This window comes from Scyliorhinus canicula, chromosome 6 (assembly GCF_902713615.1).
Source record: "Scyliorhinus canicula chromosome 6, sScyCan1.1, whole genome shotgun sequence".
Taxonomy (NCBI): Eukaryota; Metazoa; Chordata; class Chondrichthyes; order Carcharhiniformes; family Scyliorhinidae; genus Scyliorhinus; species Scyliorhinus canicula.
This window is the reverse complement of record NC_052151.1, coordinates 61932122-61955069: the sequence shown is the minus strand read 5'-3', so window position 1 is coordinate 61955069 and position 22948 is coordinate 61932122. Positions and strand designations below refer to the sequence as shown.

Below are 22948 nucleotides of genomic sequence, written 5' to 3'. Positions count from 1 at the left end.
GTCCATGACAGTATCGGTAAGAGTGACCACCGCACAGTTCTTGTGGAGACGAAGTCCCATCTTCACATTGAGGATACCCTTCATCATGTTGTGCGGTACTACCATCCTGCTAATCATATCTAGCAACTCAAGTCTGGGCATCCATGAGGTACTGTGGGGCATCCATGAGGTACTGTGGGCCAGCAGCAGGAGCAGAATTGTACTCAGCCTCAATATGTAACCTCATGGCCTGGCATCCCCCACTCTACCATTACCACCAAACCAGGGGATCAACCCTGGTTCAATGAAGAGTGCAGGAGGGCATGCTAGAAGCAGCATCAGGCATACTGGAAAATGTGGTGTCAACCTGGTGAAGCATAAGCAGCAAGTAACAGACAGAACTAAGTGATTTCACAATGAGCATGTCAGATCTAAGCTCTGCAGTTTTGCCATATCCACTTGTGAATGGTGGTGGACAATTAAACAACTCACTGGAGGAAGAGGCTCCACAAATATCCCCATCCTCAATGATGAACAAGCCCAGTACATCTGTGCAAAAGACAAGGCTGAAGCAGTCGCAACAACATTCAGCCAGAAGTGCCAAGTGGATGATCCACTTCGGTCTCTAGCATCACAGATGTCAGTCTTCAGGCAATACAATTCACTCCAAGTGATATCAAGAAACAGCTGAAGGCACTGTATACTGCAAAGTCTATGGGCCCTGACAATATTCTGACTATAGTACCGGAGACTTGTGCTCCAGAACTTGCCACACCCCTAGCCAAACTGTTCCAGCACAGCTACAACATTGGCATCTACTCAGCAATGTGGAACGATGCCCAGGTATGTCCTGGGCACAAATCCAACCCGGCCAATTACTGCCCCATCAACCTACTCTCAATCATCAGTAAAATTATGGATGGAATCATCAACAGTGCTATCAAGCAGCACTTAAATTCAGCAATAAACTGCTCATGGGCACTCAGCTTGGGTTCCGTCAAGGTCACTCAGCTCATTACCTCATTGCAGCCGTGGTCCAAACATGGACAAAAGAGCTGAACCCCAGAGGTGAGGCGAGAGCAACTACCCTTGACATCAAGGCAGCATTTGATCGAGTATGGCACCAAGGAGCCCTAGCAAAACTGGAATCAATGAGAATCAGGGAAAACTCTTCACTGGTTGGAGTCATACCTGGCACAAAAGAAGATGGTTGTAGTTGTTGGAGGTCAGTCATCCCAGTTCTGGGACATCATTGCAGAAGTTCCTCAGGTTAGTGTCTGAGGCTCAACTATATTCAGCTGCTTCATCAATGACCTTCCGTCCAACACAAGATCAGATGTGGAATGTCCCATGATGATTACACAATGTTCAGCACCATTCGTGACTCCTTAGACACTGGAGTGTGCAAATGCAACAAGACCTGGACAATATCCAGGCTCGAGCTGATAAGTAGCAAGTAACATTCGCGCCACACAAGTGCCAGACAATGATCACCTCCAATAAGAGAGAATCAAACCATTGCCCAATGACATTCCATGGCATTACCATCACTGAATACCCCGCTATCAACATCCTGGGAGTTACCATTGATCAGAAACTGAACTGGACTAGCCATATAAAAACTGACTACAAGAGCAGGTCAGAGGCTAGGAATCCTGCAGCATGTAACTCACCTCCTGACTCCCTAAAGCCTGTCTACCACGTACAAGGCACAAGTGAGGAGTGTGCTGGAATACTCTCCACTTGCCTGGATGAGTGCAGCTCCAACAACACTCAAGAAGCTTGACACCATCCATGTCAAAGCAGCCCGCTTGATTGGCACCCCTTCTATAAACATTCACTTCCGCCACCACCGAAGCACAGTAGCAGCAGTGTGTACCATTACAAGATGCACTGCAGAAACTCACCAGGTATCCTTAGACAGCACCTTCTAAACCCACGACCATGCCATCTAGAAGGACAAGGGCAGCAGATACCTGTAGACACCACCACCTGGAGGTTCCCCTCCAAGTCACTCATCACCCCGACTTGGAATTGTATTGCCTTTCCTACACTGCCGCTGGGACTAAATTCTGGAACTCCCTCCCTAATAGCACAGTAAGTGTACCTACACCACATAGACTATAGCGGTACAAGAAGGCAGCTCACCACTACCTTCTCCAGGGCATTTAGTGGTGGACAACAAATGCTGGTCTCACCAGGGAAACCCGCATCACATAAAAAATTAATTTTTTAGAAAGTCTTCACTACAGAAGATGTGCTGACTTTATTATGTGTCATGCAGCTGATTCTATCATTGCAAGTGTCCAAGTAGATGTGGAAATAACGCTGGCTAGAATAAGTGATTGCAACACTGTCTGGGCTGCCAACATTGATGGCATTTACATGTTGGTATTTAGATACATTCAGCAAGCAGCTTCTTTGTATACTTAGCCGCTCATTAGGATCTGGAAACTGGCTACAAGGGGTATGTTTTATGGCAACTGACCTTCTCATGTCTGTCATTTACCTTAGCTCATTTAACATGCTGCCCTCGCCCACATCAAATGGTGCTATAGTCAAATATGTACCTCCTTCAAGGAGATTTCTTTTGCAGTTCTCTCTTCAGTGAGGATCTCCTCGTACAGATCAAAACAATCCTTAGCAGGTTTACTCTTTCCTGCAGTGTCACCTGCAAAAAAAAGTAAGACAATTACAAATTGATATCATACAGAAAACCAAACTATATTAAAAATGACAAGGCTGTCTCTTCAAGGTATGTTGCTTGTTCCATGAGGAACATCTAGCCGCAAATGCAACCAGTGCTAGGCCTCCAGAAAAGCCCCTTTAAAACTTACCTTTGGGAAGCACCCGAGAAGCAATGGCATAGATTCTATACTTATACTGCAGAGTCGAGTCAGAAATGAATAACTTGTACTTAAATAGTCTTTCACATCCTCAGAAGTCCCAAGATGCTCGGCAATGCATCACTTCGGAAGCATAGGCGCTGTTGCTTCAGCAACATATGCAGCAGCCAATTTCAGCACAAACAGCAAATCAAATAAGTGAAAATAAGTGAGAACCACTTTAGCTGGTGTTGGTTGAAGGAACAATGTGTACCAGGACATCAGAAGAACTCTTTGGTCACCTTCAAATTGAGGCATGGAACCTTGCGCTCACACACCCAAACATACAGAAATTGTTGGCACGCAACATTGCAAACAAAAGTCCACCAATGTGCTGGAGTGTTTCATCCCCAACGTGGAGTTTGAACCCATGACCAAAGGCAAAAAATGCACCCACCGAGTCAAGCTTATGGTTCATGCCAGGTATGAACTGCAAGCAACCAGCCACTAACCCCTAACCCATCTTGGTGATCTGCAACACGATGTTTACAACTTGAAGGCAATTAAACTGTGTTCGTGCAATACTGATGCTGGAACCATTTCCACTGATTGTATGCTCACCCATCCCTGCCACAGGAAGTTTTTTTTCATTGAAAGCATGTACCTTGGTGGGATTGAGCCAGGAACACCAGAGCATTGATCTAGGGTTTGAAGTTTACCAGTTCAGTGACCTACACCACTAGGCCACAGGAAGCGCCAAAGGATTAGAACTGAATGTCACATGTGCCACGTTCGTTTTATGACAAGTGACACTGGTTAGCTGTCAGCAGAAGTAGTAATTAGTGCCTTAAAGAAATGTAACGTTTTTTATTGGGACTTTTGCCGTTATCGAATTTATCCCATGTAATAATGTGAAAAAAAGTGTTTTGGCATCTTTCCTTGATTTTGATGCAAGGCAAAGAATACAAGAAATGTAATATAATCAACGCAGATTTGAAACACACCAGAACGGGAATGCAAAACTGAATAATCAACTTTCCAAAATAAAGCTAATGGAATATAACAATTAGTTATAGTGGTCTCGCTAGGGCCCAATAAATAATCCAAGATGGGAACTGCATCTACTGTCCCACTTCCCTTAAGATTGGCATACTTTGGTCTCTTCTCCCTTCCCTTCTACTGGTTTTGTTTTAATTTCTCTATAGTTAGGATTCGACGAGGTTGGGGGAACCATTTTTCTCAGCTAATGACATAATGTACCATTGACTGTGGGTTTTGCTCCTCCTGAGGCTGTTTAGCACAGGGCTAAATTGCTGGCTTTGAAAGCAGACCAAGGCAGGCCAGCAGCACGGTTCAATTCCCGTACCAGCCTCCCTGAACAGGCGCCGGAATGTGGCGACTAGGGGCTTTTCACAGTAACTTCATTGAAGTCTACTTGTGACAATAAGCGATTTTCATTTCCTTGTGCCCGTGACATTTTCTCTCAATTCCCTGCCCACTGTTTTGTGATATTTGTTCCTTTCCTTTCATCCCATCCTGGAATAGTTTGCAAAACTCAATATTTGAAAGATAAAAATCTACTGCATGTACTTCCATTGCTTTGCATCTATTCACACCAACCAAGAGCATAATCAGTGCGGCCATCTTCACTTTTTTCTTGCTTCCTTGCTCCATTCTTCTTTCTTCAGGTTTATGAGCTCTTTTATGAGAAATGTTACTTTTCATTTGTTTTTCCTTTATTTGCTGTGTGCAAGAATTGAAAATAATATAATGGACTTTATCAAAATAAAAACATTATGCTGGCAGCTGGGCAAAAACAAAATCTCAATGACCCAGCATCCGGATCTGCTGTAATTTGGAAATTTCATTAAATATCTCCAACAACTTTCACTCTTCTGGTTGAATGCCTGGCAACAAATTTGAAAATTCACCACCAATTTCCTCCGCACGCTGGGATCCTCAGGACCTGTAGCATATTTCATTTTAAGGGTACAGTTTCTGGGAGTAGAAATGGGATAAAGCAACAGTAAAGTCCCAAATGACAATAGGATGCTTTCCCCTTTGAGGGGCGAGAGCTGACAGGCGCGGGCAAGGTTCATGAATAACCTCAGCCAATACGAGAATTGAACCCACACTGTTGGCTTCACTCTGTGTCACAAATCAGGTGTCCAGCCAACTGAACTAAACTGGCCCCCAAAATAATAACGTGCTGATCGCAGTCTTCCTTGGAATTGCTCAGGTTTCATTGTAGTGGCGCTAATTTTGTTCTCTGTCTGTTGCAGCTAAGTCAAATATTATAATTTCTTGCTGGGTTACTGGAACATTCTCTTAATCAAAAGGTTCTTTAAACTAGTCAGTCTGTTTGTGAAATGGAGGCAGCACACAGTAAGTTATTACATAAGCATATGCATGGGGATGCTCAGCTGTGGTGTCTGACAAGTGTTATCTATTGTAAGACTTGGCTTATGATGAATAAACCAGCTAAACACGTTAACACTTGCCCGTGTTTTGTGACTGAATTATCCAAATGTACACACGTGTCAGTAATCCAGGGCACTGAAATGCCAGCACTTTTCCGTCATGATCAAGCACAGACAAAAGAACAGTGGTCAACAGCTCCAGGGTCCCAGGTTCGATTCCCGGCTGGGTCACTGTCTGTGCGGAGTCTGCACGTCCTCCCAGTGTGTGCGTGAGTTTCCTCCGGGTGCTCCGGTTTCCTCCCACAGTCCAAAGATGTGCGGGTTAGGTGGATTGGCCATGCTAAATTGCCCGTAGTGTCCTAAAAAGTAAGGTTCGGGGGGGGGGGGGGGGGTGTTGGTTATGGGTATTGGGTGGATACGTGGGTTTTGAGTAGGGTGATCATCGCTCGGCACAACATCGAGGGCCGAAGGGCCTGTTCTGTGCTGTTCTATGTTCTATCCTCTCAGCATGCAGCTATGTAAACCTCAAGCTTGGAGGGCATCTTTACCTCAAGACTACCACCCATAAGCATTACACTAGTTTGCCAAGTTAGTGAATGGTATTATGTTCAACATACGTGAAGCAGACTGTCCACCTCCTTGATAGTCTGTATCCAAGCCATCATAGATATCTACAGAGTTTTCATTGTCAATCTTCACTGGAGAAACTGCAATGAGCACAAAGAGAAAGCCAACAAGTACTTAAAAAATGATTAAAAGCACAATAAAACAAATTTAAAAATTGAAACTGAACACATTAGTCTGCAGTCCTGGAACCATCTGTGTGGTTGACAGCCAAGAAATAAATGCAAAAAAAAATACAACAAACTGTTCAGTTATCAGGGAGAAAAAAAAAACACAGTAATAGGATGAGAGAGAGGCAGTGAGAAAGAGAAAGGAAGAGCGGAGAGGGAGTGGCAAAAATACATAGCAGCAGAGACATCAGGGATAAATTTTCAGGAATAAACACAGAAAATGCTGTAAATATTTTGCAGGTCTAGCCCTACCTAAGGAGAGAAATTGGGTTAACTTTTCAGGCCGCTGATCTTTTATCAGGGCGGGAAAAAGTTGGAAATGTAATAATCATTGAGCAATTGAAAGGGGAAGGTGGAAGGAAGGTCAAATGGGAAGGTCTGTGATTAGGCAGGGGGCTAGGAGAGATTAAATTATGAAAAGTTTCACAGTGCAAGGCGAAAGGGAGTGCCAACGGGACAAGAAAAGAAACTAAATAAACGTCTGGAGGTGTGAATGGCAGTATTCGCAACATCAGAGGATGTAAAAGGGCCAGTGGTGCATTCAGCTGTGCTTGCATTGAGAAGTGCTGCAGTAAGGAAATGGGTTGTTGGGCATGACTGAGGAATGGACCAGGGTTTGGCAGAGACATTGGTCCCTTCAGAATGCTAAAAGGAGAAAGGGAAAATGTGGTTTACAACATCACACTAAGTGCAAATCAGTGGCAGATGCAGTATAATTTGGATAAGTGTGAGGTTATTCACTTTGGAAGCAAAACAGTAAGGCAGATTACTACCTGAATGGTTGTAAATTGGGAGAAGGGAGTGTGCAGCGGTACCTGGGTGTCCTTGTGCACCAGTCACTGGAGGTAAACATGCAGGTGCAGCAGGCGGTAAAGAAGGCTAATGGTATGTTGGCCTTCACCGCGAGATGTTTCAAGTATAGAAGCTGGGATGTGTGGCTGCAATTATACAGGGCCTTGGTGAGGTGACACCTGGAGTATTGTGTGCAGTTTTGGTCTCCTTCTCTGAGGAAGGATGTTCTTGCTCTCGAGGGAGTGCAGTGAAGGTTTACCAGACTGATTCCAGGGAAGGCGGGACTGTCGTATGAGGAGAGATTGACTAGGTTGGGATTCTTCTCGCTGGAGATCAGAAGAATGAGGGGGGATCTCATAGCGACTTATAAAATTTTAACGGGACTAGACGATGTAGATGTAGGGAAGATGTTCTCAATGGTGGGTGTCCAGAACCAGTGGTCACAGACTGAGAAGAGACGAGGAGACATTTCTTCACCCAAAGAGTGGTGAGCCTGTGGAATTCATTACCACAGGAAGTAGTTAATGCTAAAACTTTGAATATATTCAGCAGACGGCTGGATATAGCACTTGGGGAGAGTGGGATCAAAGGCTATGGGGAGAAAACAGGATTAGGCTAGAGTTGGATGATCAGCCATGATCGTGATGAATGGCGGAGCAGGCTCGAAGGGCCAAAAGGCCTCCTTTTGCTCCTATCTACTATGTAGCAGAAATGGTGGAGGATGAGGCTAGCAGGGGCTGGAAGCTGAAAACAACAGGAACCCTATCATGATTTTGAGAGGGTGGAGAAAGAGCGAGAACAGAACTGGTTGAAACACAATGCGGCGGCGGCAGGGAGTACGCCGCAGGGATGAAATGGAGCTTCCATACAGCAGATGAGAGACGGGGAGGAAGACCATTCGCCAGATACGGACACACATCCCTCCCATGGAAAACCGAGGAGACGGACAATTCCCAACCTTACTCGAAAACTCTTTCCCCTCCATCCATAAGGTTAAGGGGGGGGGTTGTTGGGTTACGGGTATAGGGTGGATACGGGGGTTTGAGTAGGGTGATCATGGCTCGGCACAACATCGAGGGCCGTAGGGCCTGTTCTGTGCTGTACTGTTCTATGTTCTAAAACGAGTGCAAATATAAAGAGTGTGTTCTGGCATTGATTTTAAATACAAATGTAAATAAGATAATGCGAACACAGGAACCGGGGTCACAAGATAAGTGACAACCATGCACATAAACAGAATGGCCGTTTCTCATTCCAAATGGCACAGTGGTTAGCACTGCTGCCACACAGCACCAGGGACCCGGGTTCAATTCCAGCCTTGGGTGACTGTCTGTGTGGAGTTTGAACATTCTCCCTGTATCTGCATGGGTTTCCTCCCGGTGCTCCAGTTTCCTTCCACAGTGCAAATATGTGTAGGCTAGGTGGATTGGCCATATTGAATTGCCCCTTAGTGTCCAAAGATTTGCAGGCATGGTGGGGTTACAGGGATAGGGTGGGGGAAGTGGGTTTGGGTGAGGTGCTTTTTCAGAGGGTCGGTGCAAACTTGATGGGCCAAATGGCATCATTTGCACTGTAGGGATTCATTGTACCCTGTTGTTCACTTGTTTATGACGTAGCTGTTGCTTGATTTCTTCTGTGTTTTGCCAACGGCTCTGTCTCTTGTTGTATAAATCTTGTTCCTATATGTTAAAATTCCCAATAAAAGTATTATTTTAAAAACACAATGGACATGGTCGAGGGCCTCATAAACCAGTGCTCAGACTTGTGATGCTCATCACCCAGATTCATGCCTTTCCTTTTTTTAAATAAATTTAGAGTACCGAATTATCTTTTTTCCCTAATTAAGGGGCAATTTAGCATGGTCAATCCATCTGACCTGCACATCTTTGGGTTGTGGAAGTGAAACCCAAACAGACACAGGGAGAATGTGCAAACTCCACACGGACAGTGACCCAGGGCCGGGGTTCGAACCCAGGCCCTCAGCGTCATAGGCTGCAGTGCGATTCATGCCTTTCCTGTTGACAGACATAAGGAATCCACCACCCTTCTTCCCCAGCCCCACCGAAAGAAGCTGCCAAACTCCAGCAGATTGGCCTAATTCTGTGAAAGACTAGGATAATCCCCAAAGCTGCTGAATCATGGGACCACCGTGTGCTCAGCTGAACCCCAGTACAATGGCCTAATATCATTGCATGCCAAATATCTAACTCAAGCTGCTACATCTTTGTTCCATATTTTCAGCTTTAAAAATGTTTAAGAATAAAAATTAAACACAAAGGTAAGAGAAAATATATATAACACACTTACTATGTACACAGAATACTGGACCTGGAATTTGATCCATGGATACCATTATAAAGTTTTTAATAAATGGAACTTGAATTATTTAAAGTCAATTAGCAACCCTAACATAATATCTTTCACGGCAGAACGCAAAACTGCATTTCCTCTGACTTGCCATCGGAGATCTTATAGTGCAAATAAAATTAATGATTGTGTTTCCCCCCACCCCAATCGAAAATACATTTGTTGGGTATTCATGTATTGTTCTCCCCAGCCCCTCCCGCACTACAGTACAAGTGATGAAATATTGGGTACAGCTAAAGCTTAAATTGCAAATATTGCGTTGTTACTTCTGTTGTCACATCGTAAGGATTTTATTAGGCACTATTTGATATTTGTCAGCTTTCTTGAAACTATTCACCAGCTTTTAGTAGCTTTTATGGTTCAAGTGCATGCACTGTACCTTATCCCTGTAACATTAGTAGATCTCCCACAGCATGGCTCAAAGAGAACTGGAGGAATACGCTCCAGACATTATGTCTGATATTGAGCTAATAGTCGATTGAGAAAGGGTGCATACAAGACCAAAGAACATAGGAGCAAAAATAGGCATTTCGGCCTATTGAGTCTGTTCCACCATTCGATCAAGGCTGATGATCCTCATTACCATTCTCCTGCCTTCTCCCTGTAACCCCTGATCCCCTTATTAGTCGAGAGCCTATCACTCTCTGCCGTAAAGACACTTAGTGATGTGGTCTCCACAGCCTTCTGCGACAATGAGTTCCAGATTCACCACCCTCTAGCTGAAGAAATTCCTCCTCATCTCTGTTTTAAAGGATCGTCCCTTCAGTCTGAGGCTGTGCCCTCGGGTTCCAGTCTCATATAGTAACACAAGACCTGGCCAGAACGGAGATAATTGAGTAACTTCCCCCATCAATTGTGCCTAGAGATTAGATTGCTGTAAGTAACTGGAACTGATTTTATGCACATAATATGTATGAATGAAAGAAAAAAAGACTTGCATTCTTCACCTTTTCTATTTTTCTGGAAAAATAATCAATTGGTCATATGTAACCATCTTACACAGGAGACTCTGGTTTCTATAGCTTTGGTCATGAAATTGGAGGCTCCAAATTAAAACCACACTTTCTGCCCCACCTCCAACTCATTGGCTGACAGTGGTGTCAATATTCACTCCAATTAAGGGTCAACACAAGGCAGGTATAAAAATCGAAAAGGTTGTCATTCCCAACTATAGGCACAAGCAGTGCTTTAGAGGAATTCAAACCCGATATAGGGGAACGCCTGGGAGTAAATTGTTTCCTTGTCCACTCAGCGTGGGAACAGGAACCAACCCAGCAACAACGGAGACTGGAGATCGCAGACATGATATGCGTTCTAAAATTGCAGTTTTCTGTACATAATAGTTGGAACACACGACAAGCCGATATCGAACATTCATGCTTTTCCTTACCAAAACTGTCCCGTTGCAACAGATCACCATAAAGATAGTCCTCATTGCTGCCTCCCTCACTGCTGTCCATGATGGCTTCAGAAATTCTCCATCTGAGTGAAGAAAATGTTTCCAGTCAGTACTGGGACTATATTGGCATATGCCAAAAAGAAACGTACAATTTTCACAACATGTATGCACGAGCAAAACATCGCCTGGCTGAACTCAAGCAAAGTGCAGGACTCGACTCCACCCCAAGCCCCAGTGGACCAGGCCCCAGTGCAAAGAGTCTCACGTCAAGGATATTGAAACACCTCCAAAGTAAAATCCAGCCTCTCAAGATGTCTTTAATAAGCCCTTCGAGAAGGTACATCCCAAGCTCCAGGGGGAAACAGGATACCAACCATAGCGGTGCATTGCTCACCCAGATGAAGAGAAGAATAAAAGTCCTTAAGGGAAGAACGTCCGAGCTGAAGTAGGAACATTAGCCACTGCCTCACATTGCACAGCATCACAAGATGGCTATTAAGGGAACAACAACACTGCTTAACAGAGGTACAATCACTGCTTCCACAAGGAAAACCCAACCTCAATGAGGGGACAACTCAGGAAACTACCATACAAGACAACTTGGATAAGGGCGCCTAACTCCCTCATAAAATCCACCCTAGATGAAAGAAGGTCTCCCAACGGCATGGGATACAGACCCTCTCTTCAACAAATCAATCAAGGATTACCCAAGCCCATCTCGGAGTGGGCTGCCGTTCATTTCATCCTTTTCTCATAGCTCTAAAAGCTAATGCCAAACTCAATAACAGTCAGAAAGAATCCAGTCCTCCCCAGGATACATTATTTGCCCAGGCCATCGAAGGCGATAGACACTGATTCTTAAATTCAAAATAACAAAAAACAAAATAAAAACTCAATACGGTTAGCTGTGACTCGGGGTAGATCCTCAATCTCATGAGGACTTAACTAACCCAACGACCCAACTCCACACCAACCATCCACCCATCACCCTGCCATGACTCCACTCACCTTCACTATGAACGAGATAAGGAACGTCCAAAATGCACTCCCTTCCCATAACTGCAAGGATTACAGCACATAGGGGCAGCACGGTGGCACAGTGGGTTAGCACTGCTGCCTCACGGCGCCGAGGTCCCAGGTTTAATCCCGGCTCTGGGTAACGTCCGTATGGAGTTTGCACATTCTCCCCGTGTTTGCGTGGGTTTCACCCCCACAATCCAAAAGATGTGCAGGCTAGGTAGATTGGCCACACTAAATTTCTCCTTAATTGGAAAAAATGAATTGGGTATTCTAAATTTACTTTTTTTTTTAAAAGGATTACAGCACATTGTAAAAGAAAAAGGAGTCAAACTGTGCACAGACCACATATCACGTAATTGACTCAATATGGATTTTGCCAGAAGAGGATAACAGGTGACCCTCACTCTCGTGCTCATGTTTTGCACCCCCTTGCCAGGAGAAAGGACAACAGATAATCAACAGCATGATCACAAGTAGGAAAGCAACATGCAGGATTATTGAAGAAACCTGGATGTTACAGTAGACACTGCTTTCTATGGCGCTGAGGACCCGGGTTCGATCCCAGCTCTATCCCGGCTCTGGGTCACTGTCCGTGTGGAGTTTGCACATTCTCCCCGTGTTTCACCCCCATAATCCAAAAAGATGTGGAGGGTAAGTGGATTCGTGACGCTAAATTGCCCCTTAATTGGAGAAAAGAATTGGGCACTCTAAATTTTAAAAATGTTACGGCCAATGTCCTGACAGGATTGCCGAACATTCCTCAAGATCTCACAAATATTCCAACGAATGAAGCACCTTCACTTCCACCGTGCTGCCTCCCCGATACCCAAGGGACCCTGGGGGGGGGGGGGGGGGGGGGGGGGGGTGATTCGACACGGTCATCCAACCCCTCATGGCGAGCATCAAGAAATTAAGAACAAGATAATAAAGGACCAGTGGTTGGATGGCCCCAACTAACCCCAGGTTTCTCCCCCCCCCCCAAACACTCTATTAAACTAACCCTATCAGCACATACTTCAAATCTTTTCTCCTTCGTGTTCTTACCTAACTTGCGTCATACCCAATGTGTTACTTACATAAACTACTCCTTGTGGAAGCACATCCATATTCTCACCACTCATCAGATAGATTTTCCTGAATTCCCCATTGGATTTATTAGTGACCATCTTGCAGTTAGAACGTCCAGCTTTGGTCTCACCCACCAGTGCAAGTGTTTTCTTCAAGTTCGCCTACCAGTCACAAAAAGACCTGTGTCAGGGCACTTATCGGCCTTTTCTGGGGAGAAAAAAGCCCATTTGTTTTGCCTTTTTCTAATAGGTCTTGTCTCTCATCCTCGTGAAGCTTCTTCAATGCCTCCATATTATTTTATAATTTGGAGACCAGAACTGTGCATCCTACTCCAAGTGTGGTCTACAAGTTTAATACAGGTTCTCTGGTTTTTAATTTGAACCCTCTAGAAATGAAACCCAATGTTCAGTTTCCTTTTTTTTGATGATGTGGAGATGCCGGCGTTGGACTGGGGTGAGCACAGTAAGAAGTCTTACAACACCAGGTTAAAGTCCAACAGGTTTGTTTCAAACACGAGCTTTCGGAGCACGGCTCCTTCTTCAGAAGGAGCCGTGCTCCGAAAGCTCGTGTTTGAAACAAACCTGTTGGACTTTAACCTGGTGTTGTAAGACTTCTTACTTTTTTTTGATGGCTTTATTAAACTGTGATTGTGATGGTTTGTGTATCAGCATCTCTAATTCCCCATCCTCCTCAACCTCATGTAGAATTATCAAGGCAGAATATAGCTTCCTTATTCTTCATACCCAAATGTTGGGATAAATTTGCCAACTACACAAGCATTCTGTAAGATTGTCTTCCTTTCACCCGGTGTTTGCGTGGGTTTCGCCACCACAACCCAAAGGTGTGCCGGGTAGGTAGATTGACCACGGTAAATTGCCCCTTAATTGGAAAAAAATAAATTGGGATTCTAAATTTGTAAAAAATATATTGCCTTCCTGTATTTTGCTGTATTCTTCCTTTGAATGAAATACAGCCCCCAATTTGGTCTTAGCTGCAAATTTTGAAATTCTATTTTTGATTCCCAAACCCAAATCATTAATGCTAACTGTGAACACCAGTGATCTCAGCTCCGATCGCTTAGAAATCCCACGTCCCGTCATTTGTCAGTGAGTAGGGTTAAACTTAATCCAGACTCTGTTCTCAGCTTTGTAACCAGGTTGCTATCCACTCTTGCTACCTGTCCCATATTCCATCAGACATTTGCTTCGTCTTGAGTATTGGCACCTCAGCAAAGGTACTTTGAAAAATCAATATTATATTGCACCAACTGCATTACCCTCACCAGCTCTTTGTTACTTCTTTTTAAAAATCCAATAAGATAAGGCGCAAGAGGGAGAAAATGGCGACGAGTCTTCGTGAGAGGCGCAAAAGGGAGAGAGCAGCGAGTCTTCAGAAGTGCAAGGACAGAGTGGCTAGTCTTCATGTGAGGCGCAAGAGGGAGAGGGCGGGTAGTCTTCATGAGGCACAAGGAGGAGAGGACAGCGAGTCTTCATCAGAGGCACAATAGGGAGAGAGCAGCAAAACTTCTTGAGAGGCTAGCTCAATTGTGGAACCACTGCATTCAGTTTGATATCACAGTGAAATAGATAAGTGCTTGGTTAGTGAGTATTTTCCTTGCTTTTCTTTGAGAACACGTGTGGTTTATTAGCAATTATCATGTTTCATTAGTATTAGTACAGTTGACGAACAATAGTAAAGTTTGAGAGTAGTAGGGTATGTTCATTTTAAAATTAACACCCCTATATCTATCTCTCTATATATAATATATATATATATATATATATATATATATATATACACACATACACACACATTTTTCATATTAAGGAGAGCAATTTAGAGTGGCCAATCCACCTACCCTGTATATCTTTGGGTTGTGGGGTGAGACCCAAGAAGTCACGGGGACAGTGACCTGGGTCCTTGGTGCCGTGAGGCAGTGCTAACCACTGCATCACCCAACTCCTGATAAATATGGAAGGGCAGGTTATGTGTTTCAGCTGAAGAACGTGGGAGCTCCTGGGCGCCAGTGATATCTAGGGCAAACACATCCGCTGTAAGTACCCCTAGCTTGAGGAGCATCTGCTCAGAGTCAGTGAACTGGAGGCTGCAGACACTGTGATGCAGCACGAAGGGGGAAAGTTATCTGGGCACTTTGTACCAAGAGGCAGTCACATCCGTTAGGATAGGATCTTCTCATTTGGTCAGGGACAGGAGGGCGTAACTGTGAGTGAGGCAGCTATGGGGATCCAGAAGGTAGAAGTGGAGGAGCTTTAGCCTTTCACAATTGTCCAACAGGTTAAAGGCTCTTGCAGGGGCGGGACAGTGATTAGCACTGCTGCCTCACGGCGACGAGTACCCAGCTTCGATCTCGGCCCTGGGTCACTGTCCATGTGGAGTTTTCACATTCTCTCCGTGTCTGCGTGGGTCTCACCCTCACAACCCAAAGATGTGGTTAGGATTGAATTGGATTGGATTTGTTTACTGTCACGTGTACAGAGGTACAGTAAAAAGTACTTTTCAGCGAGCAGTTCAAACAGATCATTTAGGACATGAAATTAAAATAAAAAGAAAATATATAAAAGGGCAACACAAAGTCCACAATGCAATTACATAGACACCGGCATCAGATGAAGCATACAGGAGTGTAGTATTAAACAGGTCAGTCCACAAGAGGGTTGTTTAGGAGTCTGATAACAGCAGGAAAGAAGCTGTTTTTGAGTCTGTGTGTGTGTGTTCTCAGACGTTTGTATCTCCTGCCCGATGGAAGAAGTTGGAAGAGTTAGTAAGCCGGGTGGGTGGGGTCTTTGATTATGCTGCCCACTTTCCCCAGGCAGCGGGAGGTGTAGATTGAGTCAATGGATTGGAGGCAGGTTTGTGTGATGGATCGGGTTGTGTTCACGACTCTCTGAAGGTGTATTGCCCCTTAAGGTGTCCCTTAATCGGCAACAAAAGGAATTGGGCACATTAAAAAATTTTAAAAGACAAGATTCTTGCACCCAATATGGATGAAAGTAATGACTGCAGGGTGGGGAGGCAGTGGCTTAGTGGTAATGTCACTGGACTAGAGATCCAGAGACCCAGAGTACTTGGGGTCCAAGGTTCAAATCCCGCCACTGCAGATGGTGAAATTTGAATTCAATAAAAATCTGTAATTAAAAGTCTAGTGATGACCATGAAACCATTGTTGATTGTGGTAAAAACCCATCTGGTTCACTAATGCCCTTTAGGGTAGGGGAGGAAATCTGCCACCCTTACCTGGTCTGGCCTACATGTGACTCCAGACCCACAGCAATGTGGTTGACTCTTAACTGTCCTTCAAGGGATGGGCAATAAATGCTGGCACAGCCGGCGATACCCATGTCCCATTAACAAATAACAAAAAACTGACCATGGTACAGAAAGCCACTCAAGTGGGAGAAGTTTTGAGGAACGCAGAGGCGGTAGGTGACAGTGGTTGGGGGATAGGTACAGATCTCAATCGAGAGCGTGGGCCCAGGAGGCTGTGGATCCAATGGTACCAATGACAGAGACATGACTACAAAAGAGGTTCTGCTTGGGGATGATGGCAACGAGGGGCCAAATTAAAAAGCAGAACATCAAATGCAATAATCTCTGCATTATTACCTGAGCTATGAACTAATTGGGTAAATAAGATGAATGGCTGGTTCAAACACAGTTGTGGGAGAAAAGGGTTGCGATTCGTGGGACACTGGCACCAGTACTGAGGAAAGTGGGAGCTGCACAATTGGGATGGTCTTCCTGAACATTGCTGGGACCAGAGTTCTGGTGAGTTGTATAACTGGGGTGGTGGAGAGGGATTTCAACTCAATAGTTGAGTGGGTCGGGAAGGGATCACGTGAGAGGAGATGTAGCAAATCAAAGAGAAACAACAAGGTAGTAGAGTCGCGATTTGGGCAATGTTAACCAGAGTGTGGTAGGAAGGGACAGAGAGTACAAATTTAAGAGTGCACCAGCAGATGAAGTCTGAGTGTGAAAAAAATGGTAAAGAGACAGAGATAAAGGCGCTTTATCTGAATGTACACAGTACTCATTTTTAAAAAAAATTTAGAGTACCCAATTCATTTTTTACAATGAGGGGCAATACAGCACGACCAATCCACCTACCCAGCACATCTTTGGGTTGTGGGGGCAAAACCCACGCAAACACGAGGAAACCTGCAAACTCCACACGGACAGTGACCCAGAGCCGGAATCGAACCTGGTACAACAGCTCCGTGAGGCAGCAATGCTAACCACTGCACCACCGTGCTGCCTGTACGTGGCACTCCTAACAAAGTACGTGAATGATTAGCACAGGTAGAAATAAATGTGTGGCCTGATAGCCATCACAGAGACATTGTTGCAGGATGACCAAGGCTTGGCCCTAAATATTGGCAGGTACTTGACATTTTGACAAAAAGTTAGGAAGCTTGGTAAAATAACTTAATTGCAGTGTTAATGTAAGCTTACTTGTGACAATAATAAAGATTAAAAGTGTGGAGGTAGCTCTGTTAATGAAGGATGTAGTCAGTATTGAGCAAGGACCTTGATTCAAAAAAAAGCAAGACGTAGAATCAGTTTGGACAGAAATAAAAAATAGTATAGGTAGAAAGTCACTTGTACGAGTAGTCGGGGACAGTGTCCCTTAAATTATTCAAGCTCCAATATTCATCGAGGCTTCTCTTGAATTAGTTATTCACCCCATTGAGGTCCCAGACGACAGTTCCATATATTCACCATCCTCTGCACAATGTTGTTTAGTAAATTGGTTTTCACTTTCTCCTTTTTGAACTTTTGTCCATGCCTCCTGATTGGACACTGTGACCATAAGACTGGCTCCAAGGTTGGTAAACACGACTTATTCTTATAATGCTCTCAAACATTTGCTTTTGCTGAAAAAGAATCCATCTCGATCTTGGGTTTGTTAACCATATCCACCTTTTCTGTCTCCAAAGGCAATTTATTTTTTTGTCACCAGCTGTGTCAGTCTGCCGTGCACAAATCTAAATGCCTATTAGAATTATTCAGATTCTATAAATTTAGAATATTCAGTAGTTCAAGATGTTGCATTAGCTCTCCCCTCAACACACAAATTGTAAACACTCAGTTGCTCTCTACATTGTTCAGGATCCTCACACTTTGTTATTCATCTCAGAATATTGGTGTCATTAACACCAACACTTCTCTAATTGTCCCGAGAAGATGCTGGAGGTAGACCCTCTTCTACATTTGATTAAAAAATTGTCCTAATTTCCCCAGATGGCTCAATGGACAAATAAACACAGCATAGAGCAGGGCACTGAGGCACACACACCTGATAGGGCCCACAGGTTTGATCTCTGCCCTGTGCATCTTAGCCACATACAACAGCAATGCAACAAGGAGGCAAAATGAGCATAAGGTTCATGCTGCTGAACGTTATCAAACAGCTCCTGGAGCTTGGCTGCATACACTGAGAAAACTAACTGTAATCCAGCACACTCAGGTGGTGAAGGGTGAGGGGGGCAATGGAATACATACCAAAATGTATACTCAAATGCCAAGATCATGGACGGGGAGGCGGGAGGAAAGAAAGCGACAGACCACCCTTTAAAAGAGAATGACATCTACAGCCCGGAAAAACAGTCAGTCATGCCAAATAAACACAAACGAAAAAAAAACCACAAATGCAAACTTTGTTGACTCCAAGTTTCATCAGGTTGAGGACCTAAATGCATTAGTTTGAGTGAACACTTACAACAGAGAGCGAGTGAGAGGAATTGGTGCTGGGGAGGGGTGATGTTGAAGGTCCCTCTGGGTTTGTCATGTTTCTAAATCACTAGGGCCAAATCAAAACACTCACAGGTTCCAACTGAAGATTAATACAGTTGGACAAGGAAAGTCAGTTTTTTTTTACCCCGCTGTGGAGATTGCGAGCACAGACTCTCCCTCCGGCTCTGCCTCTCCGGCCGGGTCCTTCCTTCTCTCCTCTCCGCTGCCTGAGCCCGGCTCGCGCTCAGCCGCCTGTCACTCAGCCTCGCGCCCCTCTGGCCCGGGAGATGAGAGCGAGGCTTCCCGCGCTCCTTCCACCCTCCGGCCGGACTCCATCCACAAAGAGACACCGCCCGCTCCAAGAGAGGACGGATCCCCGCCGCCAACTCCACACCGCCAGCAGCAGCGGCACCTGCAGGCTGCTCCCTCCCTTGGAAACAGCGAGGGGGGAGGGCAGGCGAGCGAACCGAATCACGTGGTACCCGGCCCCGCTCACGCCATTGGTTTCTCGACCTGTCAATCATAATGTCTGCCTGCCTTTCCCAAGATGTGGGAGATGCTGTCTTTGGACTGCGGTGAGCCCAGTAAGATGTCTTACAACACCAGGTAAAAGTCCAACAGGTTTGTTTCAAACACTAGCTTTCGGAGCACTGAGGAAGTGCTTGATTCGCCTGAGGAAAGAGCAGTGCTCCGAAAGCTAGTGTTTGAAACAAACCAGAACTTTAACCTGGTGTTGTAAGACTTCTTACTGTGCTTGCCTTTCCCAACACAAATTACAAATGATGTGGAGATGCCAGCGTTGGACTGGGGTGAGCCCAGTAAGAAGTCTTACAACACCAGGTTCAAAGTCCAATATGTTTGTTTCGAATCACTGTTTTCAGAGCACTGCTCCTTCTTCATGTGAATGAAGAAGTAGGTTCCAGAAACATATATAGACAAAGTCAAAGATGCAATACGATACTTTGAATGCGTGTCTTTGCAGGTAATTAAGTCTTTACAGGTCCAGACGGAGCAACTGGAGAGAGGGACAATCACAGGTTAAAGAGGTGTGAATTGTCTCAAGCCAGGACAGTGGTTTGTTTGAGGTTGTTTGCTGCAAACTACCCAGCCTTCAGAATAGCAACCACAGCACCACACAACCGTGCCATGGCAATCTCTCAAAATGCGCCAGATTAGGCGCCAGATTGACATGGGTACCACCATTACACATGAGAACACCACCCACCAGATACCTGGTACATACCTCATGCGCTGCAGGAAAGGATGTCCCAAAACGTGGTACTTTGCCGAGACCATGCAGACAGTGCGACAACAGATGACCGGACATCGCACAAAAATCGCCAGGCAAGAATGTTCCCTTCCCTTCCCTCTATTGGTAAAGGGATTAAGTTTCGGAGCCATGAGGTCATGTTGCAGCTGTAGAAAACTCTGGTGCGGCCGCATTTGGAGTATTGCGTGCAGTTCTGGTCGCCGCATTATAGGAAGGATGGGAAAGCATTGGAAAGGTGCAGAGGAGATTTACCAGGATGTTGCCGGGTATGGAGGGAAGATCTTATGAGGAAAGGCTGAGGGACTTAAGGCTGTTTTGTTAGAGAGAAGGTTAAGAGGTGACTTAATTGAGGCATACAAGATGATCAGAGGATTAGATATGGTGGACAGTGAGAGCCTTTTTCCTCGGATGGTGATGGCTAGCATGAGGGGACATAGCATTACATTGAGGGGAGGTAGATGTAGGACAGATGTCAGAGGTAGGTTCTTTACTCAGAGAGTAGTAAGGGCGTGGATAGCCCTGCCTGCAACAGTAGTGGACACGCCAACATTAAGGACATTTAAATGATCATTGCATAAACATATGGATGATAAGGGAATAGTGTAGATGGCTTTAGAGTGGTTTCACAGGTCAGCGCAACATCGAGGGCCGAAGGGCCTGTACTCCGCTGTAAGGTTCTATGTTCTAGTCAAGGCCATTCAGCCTCTGATCTTCAGTTAAGCGTTTTCCAAGGCCACCTTCAGGACGCGCGACAACGCAGAATCGGCGAGCAGAAACTTATAGCCAAGTTTCGCACACATGAGTACGGCCTCAACCGGGACCTTAGATTCATGTTGCATTACATTCAACCCCCCCCCCCACCATCTGGCCTGGGCTTGCAAAATCTTACCAACTGTCCTGTCTTGAACAATTCACACCTCTTTAACCTGTGATTATCCCACTCTCCAGTTGCTCCATTTGGACCTGTAGACTTAATTAGCTGCAAAGACTCACATTCAAAGTATCGTATTGCATCTTTGACTTTGTCTACATATGTACGTTCTATGGGCGCGATTCTCCCAAACAGGGAGAAATCGTAAGGCTGGCGTCAAAAACGGGCGGGTTTGACGCCAGCCTCCCCCTCCCCGACCGGGAACCGATTCTGGTCCCCGGTCAGGGCTAGCATGCCGCGGCCGTGAACTCCGGCATCGCGGGCTTAACGAATCGCGCATTTGCGCGAAACCCGCGCATGCGCGGGCCGGGATGCCCCTCAGCCGCCCCGCGAATTGATACAGCGGGGCGGCGGAAGGACAAAGAGTGCGCGGGAATCGGACCCGCTGCCCGCGATCGGTGCCCACCGATCGCGGGCCCATGGCACCCTTGGCACGGCCGTGGTACTGCCGTGCCAATCGGTGCCATGGTTGCCAAGATCCGAACTTTACGGCCGTTTTTACGAACGGCCAGACCACGTGTGTTTGCCGTTCGTAAAAACGGCCGTAAAGGGCTTGGACTTCGGCCCATCGGCCAGCTGAGAATCGCTGCTCGCCGTAAAAAAACGGCTGGAGCGATTCGTGTCGGGAGTCGGGCGTGGGGGGGGGGGGGGGGGGGGAGAATAGCGGGAGGGCGTCAGACTAGCGTGGCCGTAAAAATTTACGACCCGCGCTATTCTCCGCACCGTCGTGAGTGCGGAGAATTGCGCCCTATGTTTCTGGAATCCACCTCTTCATTCATCTCAGTGCTCCGAAAGCTAGTGATTCGAAACAAACCTGTTGGACTTTAACCCGGTGTTTGCAAGACTTCTTAGTGTACAAAATTACAAAGTGAACCACCCACCCTGTTTCCCAAAAGTCTCGTCAAGTAGTTTCCTCTCTTCCATATTTTTTATAATGAATACACAACACAGTTCAAAGAAATTGAAGATTATTTTTAATGCCCAATGATTTTGCCACAGGTTTGCTTGTAGCAGAAGCTAAGACATTAACTTTTAATTTGACAACGAGTCATTCAGACTCGAAATGTTAGTTCCCATTTCTCTCCACAGATGCTGTCAGACCTGCTGAGATTGTCCAGTATTTTCTGGTTTTGTTTCAGATTCCAGCATCCACAGTAATTTGCTTTGAACTTTTAATTACTGGAGCCCCAGGGCAACCCTGGAGGATTGGTACCTTCTAAATGAGGAGATAAAGACCAGTTTGTGTTAAACTAACCACAGTTCCATGTTTTAAAATGCATTTCTTGTATCGCTTTTACCAATCAAAATTTGTAGTCCTAACCTTTATGCAAAAACAAGAAGACGACAATAGGGTTAGATGAAGAAGGTTCTGTGAGGGAGGTGGAGTATAAACACCAACATGGGCCAGGTGAACCAAAGAGTCTGTTTCTGTACTGCAGCATCCATTTAATGGTATACATTGTTGCCAATTCTGCCAATCGAAGAGTTGGATTGGATTGGATTTGTTTATTGTCATGTGTACCGAGATACAGTGAACAGTATTTTTCTGCGAGCAGCTCAACAGATCATTAAGTACATGGGAAGAAAAGGGAAGAAAAGAAAATACATAATAGGGCAACACAATGGATACAATGTAACTACATAAGCACCGGCATCGGATGAAGCATACAGGGTGTAGCGCTAATGAGGTCAGTCCATAAGAGGGTCTTTTTGGAGTCTGGTAACAGAGGGGAAGAAGCTGTTTTTTTGAATCTGTTCGTATGTGTTCTCAGAATTCTGTATCTCCTGCCCGATGGAAGAAGTTGAAAGAGTGAGTAAGCCAGGTGGGAGGGGTCTTTGATTATGCTGCCGCTTTCCCCAGGCAGCGGGAGGTGTGTTGCACTAACAATTGCACACAGAAACACAAAACGGTACAAAGAGGCTTTATTACCATGAGATGTTATTCCCTCAACTGCAGCTGTAAAATGGTCGCTCAGGAGATCTCATGGATATTTATACTGCTCCCTGTGGGCGGAGCTAGCCGGCAGGGGCTTACCTACAAACCTGTAATAGCAGGTACATCCCCTAATAGAGGCACACACATATATGTACAATGGTGGATTACCACAAGGTATAAATGGAGTCAATGGATGGGAGGCAGGTTTGTGCGATGGACTGGGCAGTGTTCACAACTCTCTGAAGTTTCTTGCGGTCCGAGGTGGAGCAGTTGCCATACCAGGCTGTGATGCAGCCAGATAGGATGCTTTCTATGGTGCATCTTTAAAAGTTGGTAAGGGTTAATGTGGACATGCCAAATTTCCTTAGTTTCCTGAGGAGGTATAGGCGCTGTTGC

At 45.3% G+C, this 22948-nt stretch overlaps 1 protein-coding gene across 1 annotated transcript in view; it reads right to left on the bottom strand.

Moving 5' to 3' along the window:
• Positions 1–18789, bottom strand: part of casp8ap2 (caspase 8 associated protein 2) — a 46917-nt gene extending 28128 nt beyond the window's left edge. Inside the window, exons 1-4 of the mRNA XM_038801019.1 lie at positions 18561–18789; positions 10568–10659; positions 5842–5931; positions 2550–2650 (exon numbers count right to left, since the gene is read on the bottom strand). Of these exons, the coding sequence (XP_038656947.1) occupies positions 2550–2650; positions 5842–5931; positions 10568–10637 (261 nt within the window). The 5' untranslated portion in view covers positions 10638–10659; positions 18561–18789. The remainder of the gene's footprint in view (positions 1–2549; positions 2651–5841; positions 5932–10567; positions 10660–18560) is intronic.
• Positions 18790–22948: the final 4159 nt, after the last annotated feature.